The sequence below is a fragment of the Cryptomeria japonica genome, chromosome 5, assembly GCF_030272615.1.
Source record: "Cryptomeria japonica chromosome 5, Sugi_1.0, whole genome shotgun sequence".
Classification (NCBI taxonomy): Eukaryota; Viridiplantae; Streptophyta; class Pinopsida; order Cupressales; family Cupressaceae; genus Cryptomeria; species Cryptomeria japonica.
Window position 1 is genome coordinate 266436628 of NC_081409.1, and position 10373 is coordinate 266447000.

The 10373-nt window shown below is 39.7% G+C and overlaps 1 protein-coding gene across 1 annotated transcript; it reads left to right on the forward strand.

The window, feature by feature from the left end:
* The first annotated feature begins 6491 nt into the window (after positions 1 to 6491).
* On the forward strand, positions 6492 to 9178 carry LOC131035225 (pentatricopeptide repeat-containing protein At4g02750). The gene has a single exon (XM_057966886.2). It carries the CDS (start codon positions 6852 to 6854, stop codon positions 9063 to 9065), a length of 2214 nt encoding a protein of 737 aa, XP_057822869.2. The 5' UTR covers positions 6492 to 6851; the 3' UTR covers positions 9066 to 9178.
* The last annotated feature ends 1195 nt before the right edge of the window (positions 9179 to 10373 follow it).

A 10373-nucleotide genomic window follows, 5' to 3' on the forward strand; every position in this document is an offset into this window, starting at 1 on the left:
CACGATGTTATCACCTGCGACATAGTGACAAACCACTAGTGGCGGATCTAAACAACAGTTATTGCCAGCAGTTAAGGTAAGCGATTACTGTGGACTGCTAGTGGTAGCGGTTAAGTTTTTAAACAATTCAAAGACCAAGTGGTGGGGCCCGTTTTTAAGCGGATTACTCAGGAAAGTTAATGGGCATGTTAGTTTCCCATTATCAGGTGGCTATCGCTATACCGCAATCGAAACATGCCCGAACTTTAAAGGTCGGGACATGACGACTAAGGGAAAGGTGCTCAAAAAGATGGTTTTCTTGGTTCATTGACGCCAAATTTTAAAATATTCAAAAGAAACAATGGCAGAGATGTACAAATCCCATCAGATATTGTTCAAAGTGCAAAGTTGGTGAGAGGTACTCAAGGCAATGTACATAAAACATAATGGTGCGCAACTATGTGTTTTCTTAAGATAAGAACTCATCAATGCTCTAGCACAAGATGATACATTGGCATTATGTAACTATCAGTGGTTGCAACCAATTTTAGGAGATCAGAGCCTGCCCTTTTGGCTACTTTCCAATTGAATGACTAGAGAATTAATGAAGCACGCATCCCAGGAAGAATGTTAGGTTTCTCCCTCAACTGCAACGACACAACAATGTAACTTTTAGTAAAAATGACAGTTAGGGTAAGATTTTTCTGGGAGGTAGCCCAAAGCTTGTTGCATCATGATTTTCTTTAAAAGGACACCAAGGCTACCTAGAAAAGGGGACACAATTTTTGTAGATAAACTCAGGCAAAATTAATACAGGCCTTTGTCTTAGCAATTTATGAGTCAAATGTGAAGTACCTATAATCTTCTGACAGAGGAATGAAATATACAGTCCGATGCAGATTAGGACTCTGTATATGTCGGGCATATTCAAAGTTAACAGATCAGGAATTTGTGATTTGTGTATTAGTTTATTTTGTCAGGTTGCATTCTGTTATAGATGACTCTGTTGCCCAGATAAGGCACTGGTTTACCTGTTGGGTCTTTGGGTGCATTTTGTTATCCTATTCAAAAGACAAAAACAACTTTCCATTTAGGTTTAGTTGTACTGGTCAGTAAGGGAAATTTGGAGGAATTTACACTGGTTTCCTGCAAAATGTTTAATATTTTTATGAGAAAATAGTCTTAAAGGGTTCACCCGCCCAAGCTTTTATAAGCTTAAAGTGTAGGAGGTTTCCTAAGTCTGGAACCTCATATTGTTGTCTTTATTTCAAACTTTTGTTGTTCTCTTCCATTGCAGCACAAAGGCAGTAGTTTTCACTTTTCAAGAGAAGGAACATAAGTTTTAAAAATGGAGAACAACAGATTTCTCAGGTAGAGGTAGACCGCCTTGGTTTTTCTCTGACCCCAACAAAGTGAGAGGCTCACTTTTTCAATAACCCTGAATGTCTGATGCAGGAGCATCCCCGATTCATAGCAATCTTGCATCAACCAAAAACATTTTCTTTCCATTTTGCTTTCTATTTGCAGTTTCAATTTTTCTTTATGTGTGTCCCAGTTTTGTCTCACCAGATCCTGTGGAGTTGGATTCTACTTGAAGACTCGATCATCTTTCTTATTTCTGGACCGCATCGCATTTGGATCATTTTCTGGCAAGTTATCGCTATCGGTTTTCTTGACAATTTCTTGTTATTGGTTGATACATTCTCGTTACTGATTGCCTGGACCTATTTTGGTGATCTACCAGAACCCCTTCCGAAGCTTGCAGATCCTTGGGCATTGATTCCGATGTTCCTTGGTGTGTGGCCAACCTTTTTCTGTGATCTACACTTCATCCTTTAGATTTTACGGAGGAATCGCTTGGCCGAGGCCGACCTTGTTGATTTTACACGTTAGGTCTTGTTCTTCGGGTTTTGATCCCTTTTTGGGCCGACCAGATCCCCTTGGATCATATATATAATTATAATTGCGCATTAGAATGTAACAATCAAAGAATCAAGTAGCTAGACTGAGTGTAGAAGATGGATCTTAAGGTTAAAGGTTCCAGTTGTGACCAATTCTATACTTTGAGCATGTTCTAGCAACCCTGTGAGCCGGTTATGCTGTAACCCGATTGTTACCAGTTGGTTGTAATCAATTTTCATGTTATAATATAATCTATTTTGCATTGCCTTTATCATATCTTTGTGTTTCCGTTGTGTTTACTCTTGCTGATCGGTCCATATTGATTTCTTTGAGGTCCCTCCCAACCGATGACTGCTTCAGATGACTGCTTTAGAATGTGTGGATGCATGGAAAATGTGCAAGATTGAAAATGAAAAATCCAATTGATGTTGATATGTGAAGCGTGTTGTTGTTGAGATGTACCGAAAGAAATTTAGGTATTGCGGATTGTGTCACAATGGTGGATTTTCTTATCTTTCTTCTTCCTTCGATAGTGAGCCTTTTTGGGTAGTGAGCCCTCTTGCAGTGAGCATTTTGGAAATGAGCCACCTTTTGTAAAAATCACCTTAACCGGTGCTATATATATTGAGAACTAACATTCTTCGTGGTTTTTTTCCTTCTCGGGTTTTCCATGTCATATCTAGTATTCATTGTGTGATCTGTTTTGTGTATGTGCTTTCATGTTATATATATTTTAATTAATTATGTTGGTTATTCCAGATATATGAAAGAATTGAAGAAAAAGTTTAGTTGTCAATTGATTCACCCCTCCTCTCAGTTGTCAAGATATTTAACAGAGTTTTCACTTGGGTTGAGATTTGTGTTTTGATTGGGGGTTGGAAGAGTATTGGGTTGGCGATTGATCGCTTCATTATCAATTGGCACTCAAGTTGCTTGTGCATCCAATATTTTTTTACCAAACTTTTTTTGGAGAGAGCTAGTGGAGTTGTCTTTGTGTTGCTAGATTTATGGCTGGCTCGCATTGATAGTTTGTGCTCATCCTCGTGATCGAGGCATTTGCTTTGAGGTGGTTTTTTGACTACCTAAATTGAATTGCATTCTAATTCATGTGAGGACTTATTAACCGTAGACAAGTTGTTTGGCGGTGACATCCCCGACGACCTTCATTTGCACAGAGCGATTATTTTGATAGTTGGTAGATTCTAGACTACGATTTTTTATTGTTTCATCCTAATTGTCTTGTGCACCTATATTATTGTTGTAGGTGGAATTTTTGAGAGTCGTGTATGGTTGCATACAATCTTTTTGATTGAATTAATTCCTTTATCTTGGCAAGCGTTTTTATCAGGCCAAGCACAATATTTGAAGTGGATCAATTTTTTGGCAAAATCTATTTCACTTTGTTTTGGCTGGATCTGTGTGGCAGTTTGTGCGATTTGTTTTGCCACTTTCCATTTGAATTTATATGTAGATTGATTCATTAGCTGCATGGAGTCTGTGGAGTTAGTGCAAGATCTTTGATAGGGATCAGGGTTTCTTTGGAGGTAGATTATTTTCTGCATTGTGTGGAGGATCAAGCATTTCTATACTCTCTTTTCCTTCTCTATTTTGGGCAACTATGTGGTAGATCGAGAGGAAGCTATATTCCATTTATGTAGAGTGTCTAGATTGATTTCAACCATTCATTTGGATTGTGTTTGCCATCCACACACTTTGAAAAGGTTTAAAGTGGTGATTATTTGAGCAGTTCCTTTTTTTTTTTTGTATTCATGTGCCTCTCATTATCCTGTTAGGGTTTGCCATCATGTGAGAAAGCCCATAGGTGGGCCTTTGATTGCAGGTGTGAGTACAGTCCAAAGACTTTTGTCCCACATTAATTGTTCACACAAGAATTTGGTTTATTTATTTACTCGATGGTGGTGAGGGTTGTGTAAGCAAGACTCATGTGATTGTTATCTCCCTCTCATGCACATTTGTAGTTGTGCAAACAATGCGTTTGGTGTATGGTGGTTGACTCGAATTTGATACTTGGTGAGTGTGTTGTGGAGATCACTTGTTGATTTGGTTGTTGATCAACGTGTTTTCCCACCCTAAGGGGCTCATTTTTTCCGTCATGGTGTTGTTTGGTGGTCACGTGGAGAGTGACTAGGGGCTATTGTAGTATCCAAATGTGCCTAAAATAGCTATTTTTTTCAAACTCGCATACCTTTGCATACAAAGTCCATTTTTAGCAAACAAGGTATCATTGAAAAGGTAGTTCCATGCACTTTCCATTGGTGCAGGCACTTCATTTTTTTTGTCCTTATGGATCGTTTGAGTGCCTTTTCTAAGAACTTTCTTTTGCAGATGCAGTGTCACATTCATGCTTTTGGGGTTTTTTTTCACAATTGTTGTGCCATATTATTATACTTACATTGTATTATAAAGTGCCATGGGGGTTGTATAGTACCTTTGTTGTTTGCCAATCACAACTTTGTCAAGTGAGTGTCCCTCCACAACAATTGTGGAATCTTCGGGATTCTACCTCATGCATGTGTGTAGTTTGATGCACACCCTTTGTTTAGTTAGGTGCTCTCTTGGTTGCTTCAAATGTCATATCATCTCCTTCATGCATTTCTTTATGACACATAATTTTAGTGGATTTGTCATGCTTCTGCTTACTCAACATTATAGGGGGGGGGGGTATTGTACTGTTCGTGCTAATGTTTCCTTAATTCACTTTGAGTGAGTTAAAACAATCTTGCATTGCTTTTTTGTTTAGGCTAGCTTCCTAGCTTGATCATGGTTCTCTAGACTATTGCACCTATGTTTTCAACTTGTAGGGATTGAGGAGTGATGATGAGATCACTCATGCAACTTCACTAGTTGAGTAGTGACATTGGGGGCACTCCTACAAATTCATGTGTTGTCTATATTTTTGATTGGATTGAGAGATGTTGCCATCTGATCATTGTTCCAGTAGTGTCATTTGGGGCACTCGTACATATTGTTGTCTTCTTGATCCTGGTCATCATCTTGGAGGTTCTTTAGTTGCAACACCATATTAGCCTTCTTTTGGCAGTTTTCTACACCTTCTTTGTGCTTCTTTGATGTTCTTCATGGTCTTATTTTAGGACATGACTATCGAGGCTTCTTAGTCATTCCTTTCACTTTTGCTTTTTTAACATTTGTTTGTTCTCTCTTTTGGAGAGTAGTTTTCTCCCACTGGGTTTTTCTCCTTTTCTTCAATCGTGAGAGATTTGTATTTCATTATATTGTAGTTGGACATGGGTACCTAATATGGCGATGTGGTTGAGACCCACAATGCTTCTCATATTGCATTTTCATTTGCTTATTCCCAAATTAGCATATTTCTCCCTAATTTGCACTTAAGGGGGGGTGTTGGTGTATGCATTTAGGTTGTACACAATTTCTTAAGTTTACTTAGGGATAGATAATCTTCTAGATGCACAATTGTATATTAGCTATCAGGTTAGGTATATCATTTTCTGTGCCTAAGTGGTTATACCGACTCTTTTTCCTAATTGGGACATTTGTCCTTGTTGTCTGTATATTACCCTCCTGAATTCTACTTTATAAGCACGGGTTCTGTACATTTGAAAACATCTCATTCTCATCAATGTATTGTGTACATTGATTGGTGAAGTAGCTTGTGGTTGATTCTCATTGTAGGTGAAGGTTTTGTGTTTTGGCTTGTAGCACAGGCTCCTAGATGAGTCAACATTGCGAAGGTAGGGATGTTGGAGGACTAATTTCCCCACCTATTTCTGCCTTGTTTGACATCTCGCGTCGCCCGATCTTGTGCTCCCCACTTCATTAGTTGAGTAGTGACATTGGGGGCACTCCTGCACATTCATGTGCTGTCTGTATTTTTGATTGGATTGAGAGATGTTGCCATCTGATCATTGTTCCAGTAGTGTAATTTGGGGCACTCATGCAGATTGTTGACTTCTTGATCCTGGTCATCATCTTGGAGGTTCTTTAGTTGCAACACCATATTAGCCTTCTTTTGGTAGTTTTCTACACCTTCTTTGTGCTTCTTTGATGTTCTTCATGGTCTTACTTTAGGACATGACTTTGGAGGCTTCTTAGTCATTCCTTTCACTTTTGCTTTTTTAACATTTGTTTGTTCTCTCTTTTGGAGAGTAGTTTTCTCCCACTGGGTTTTTCTCCTTTTCTTCGATCGTGAGAGATTTGTGTTTCATTGTATTGTAGTTGTACATGGGTACCTAATATGGCGATGTGGTTGAGACCCACAATGCTTCTCATATTGCATTTTCATTTGCTTATTCCAAAATTAGCATATTTCTCCCTAATTTGCACTTAAGGGGGGGTGTTGGTGTATGCATTTAGGTTGTACACAATTTCTTAAGTTTACTTAGGGATAGATAATTTTCTAGATGCACAATTGTATATTCGCTATCAGGTTAGGTATATCATTTTCTGTGCCTAAGTGGTTATACCGACTCTTTTTCCTAATTGGGACATTTGTCCTTGTTGTCTGTATATTACCCTCCTGAATTCTACTTTATAAGCACGGATTTTGTACATTTGAAAACATCTCATTCTCATCAATGTATTGTGTACATTGATTGGTGAAGTAGCTTGTGGTTGCTTCTCATTGTAGGTGAAGGTTTTGTGTTTTGGCTTGTAGCACGTGCTCCTAGATGAGTCAACATTGCGAAGGTAGGGAAGTTGGAGGACTAATTTCCCCACCTATTTCTGCCTTGTTTGACATCTCGTGTCGCCCGATCTTGTGCTCCCCACTTTTGCCCTTTTGGATGATTATTCGTGTCTATGTGAAAATTCACACCCTTATGTCGCTCCAATTTTTCTGTTCCTTTAACTCTTCTTGAAAATTTTAAAAAGTTAAATTTTCATATGTTTTATGTTAAATTTCATCAATGAGCTTAGTTGCACCTTTGATGTTAGAAACCGCTCAAATTTGATGCTGAATCTTTTCAGCTCAAATGCAATTTCTTCGAAAGCCAATATCCCGAAATCCCGTTTTGCGAGCAGTCCAACAGGGCATTAAACTTTTAGAATGGCATCAGAATCAGAAGAGAAATCCTTCCTTCTTAAGCAGTTTTATGATCTCTGTGAGGACGGTGTCAACCGGTCCTGTAACTGCATTAAAGCAAGGGCCAGAAAGGAAGAGGAAAGGAATTCGTCTGTTAAGGGGAAACAATGGGATTTATAGGAACCCTAAAGACTTGGTTTCGTGGAACTCGAAGATTACGCAATATGCAAAAAGTAAGCGAATTGAGGATGCACGTGAAGTGTTTGATAAAATGCCCGAACGAGATGTAGTATCCTGGACTGCCATGATTGCAGGGTATGCTCAGGACGGTCATTTGGATGATGCATGCCAACTGTTTAACGAAATGCCCGAACGAGATGTGGTGGCTTGGAATGCGATGGTTGCGGGATATGCACAGAATGGGAGGATCGAGGATGCGCGCGAGTTGTTTGACGACATGCCTCAACGAAATGTGGCGTCCTGGAATGCAATGGTAGCTGGGTATGTGCAAAATGGGAGAATAGAGGATGCACGCCAACTGTTTGATATAATGCCTGAACGAAATGTGATATCGTGGACTGTGATGGTTGCAGGGTATGTGCAAGAAAGGAGAATGGAGGATTCTCAGAAGCTGTTTGATGTGATGCCAGCGAGGAATGCTGTGTCGTGGACTGCAATGGTTAATGGGTATGCCAGTGATGGAAGAGTAGAGCATGCGCGGAAGCTTTTTGACAGAATGCCAAGACGGGATGTGGTTTCCTGGAACGCAATGATTGCAGCGTATGCCCAAAAGGGTGATATGGAAGAAGCACATAGACTGTTTGATAAAATGCCTGAACGAAATTTGGTGTCGTGGAATTCGATGATTTCAGGGTACTCCCATAGTGGGAGGCTGGAGGATGCGCGGCAAGTATTTGATAGAATGCCAGAACGGAATATGGTGTCATGGACTTCAATGATTGCAGGATATGCACAGGATGGTAATGGAGAGGATGCCTTAAATGTTTTTAATAAAATGCAGCATGCTGGTATGAAGCCTGACCAGATGACATTTGCCAGTGTTGTCAATGCATGCGCTTGCATAGCAGCATTGCAGCAAGGTAGACAGGTGCACCAGTACGTTATCAAGATTGGATTTGAATCGGATATTTATGTTGGCAATACTCTTATTACCATGTATGCGAAATGTGGGAGGCTAGACGATGCTAGGCACACATTTGACAAAATGCACAAACAAGATGCTGTTTCATGGAATTCAATGATCACAGGTTATGCTCAACATGGTCATGGAAAGGAGGCAATACGCCTCTTTGAACGAATGCATCAAGTTGGCATGAAGGCCGATCACATAACCTTTGTCAGTGTTTTGTCTGCTTGTAGCCATGCTGGGTTGGTACTGGAAGGATATCACTACTTTGATTTAATGAGTAGAGATTTTCATATCACACCCAGGGCAGAACATTATGCTTGCATGGTGGATCTTCTTGGGCGCTCTGGGTTGCTGGATAAAGCAAAGGATTTGATTGATAGAATGCCGATAGAGCCCACTGCCGCGGTATGGGGATCTTTACTGAGTGCCTGTAGGACTCATATGAATTTGGAGTTGGGTAAATACGCAGCGGAGCATCTTTTTGAATTGGTACCGGAAATGGCTGCACCATATGTCCTATTGGCAAATATGTATGGTGTGGCTCGGAGATGGGAGGATGTTGCAAAAATCCGGACATTGATGAAAGACAGGGGAGTGAAAAAGAAGCCAGGCATTAGTTGGATCATGACCAAAAACAAGGTGCATATATTTGTGGCAGAAGACAGATCGCATCCTCAAACAGAGGAGATCTATGTAATGTTGTTTGCTCTCTCTAGAAAAATGGAAGAGGCGGGTTATGTACCAGTCACAAACTTTGTGCATCATGACATGGATGAGGAGACAAAAGAACAGTGTCTCTCTTACCATAGTGAGAAACTTGCTATCTGTTTTGGGCTTATTGCTACACCCGTAGGGACACCCATCCATGTTATGAAGAACCTTCGTGTTTGTGGGGATTGTCATTCTGCCATTAAGTTCATATCTAAGATTGTTGGTCGAGAACTTATTGTAAGGGATGCCAATCGGTTCCATCATTTTAACAGTGGGCTGTGCTCGTGTGGGGATTATTGGTAATGTATATGAAACAACAGAAATTTTTTTCGAGGTATGAGGAAGGGTGCATGGTGTATGATGTGGACCCCAAGTTGCCGCAAAAGTTTTAGTAAACCAAGTCGATTTTTATTTTATTTTTTCATTTTATGTAACTGATTTTCTGTTACTTTAACATAATGAAACACAATTATTTAAAATTTACAATGCCTAGTCTTACGGGTTTTACCAATCCAACAAACCAGAACTACTACACAATTCTCAGATGAAGGAGAATTCTTCTGAACTTCAAATGCTCACTCTCTTTGAATGATCCACTCCACTCTGGATGATCTACTCAACTCTAGATGCCTAGACCTTAGCCCAAGCCTTCCTTTTATAGCATTATTGTGCCTCTTGGAAATCTCACACCCCCTCTTGGAAAGCAACACATGGCAATTAAGAAATGCAACAAATAGGCAATTGATGATTCTTCAACTTCCCTAGGAGGGTGCCTAAGATGGTGTCCCTTCAATATTCCAAAGTGGGCGCCTCAAGAGACATCTTTTCAACTTTCTATGTAACTACTCAATACATATGAATGCACGACTCTTCCCCTTCCTCATTTCCATGCCAAGATGGTGATTTTCTTGTTTTTTTCTTCATAATTGATAGAAATATGTGGCAACACATGAAAATTACAATTGCTTATACACATAGGCCACAAATATTAAATAATTTCAATCCTCTATGTCCCCTTGGACGCTTTCTTATGTGCAAGGAGCCATATGATAGCTTGTGTTTAGCCCTTATTGAAAATACTAAACCAAATTAAATAAATATTTTTTGTCAATTCAAGATTGCTCTTACATCTTTGGATGCTCTTGCAATAGACACTTGGGGTAGGAAAATTTTGTGAGTTTGGTCTCACAAAATGGAGTTGGATGGTGAGCACCCTTTCAAGTTGCAAACAACCTTCAATGAACCCCATCGCTATAGGAGGTACCTCCAATTTTTTTCTTTCTCCTCTTTTAGCACCTAGTTAGAACAAACATCTTCCTTTGTTGACGACTCTAGTCTTTTTTCCTCTTCCTCAATGTGGAATCAATTCCATCATAACCCGACCTCCAACGTATTTGTTGTACACTCCTCTTCCTCAATGTGGAATTTGTTCCACCATCATCCGACCTTCTCCAAATGCAACTCTTACTCTTCTCTAATCTTTGTGGGATCCAACCCATCATAGTCTAGCAGCCTCCAAAATGTGTCTACACTAAACTATGCAACATCATACAAATCTTTCTTTGCATACCGATCTACACTAACAAAATCCATTTGAACCATCTCATTTGT

What these genes read in the sequence shown, in the direction of transcription:
- LOC131035225 (XM_057966886.2), top strand. Translation starts at nt 6,852, where the DNA reads ATGCAATTTCTTCGAAAGCCAATATCCCGAAATCCCGTTTTGCGAGCA.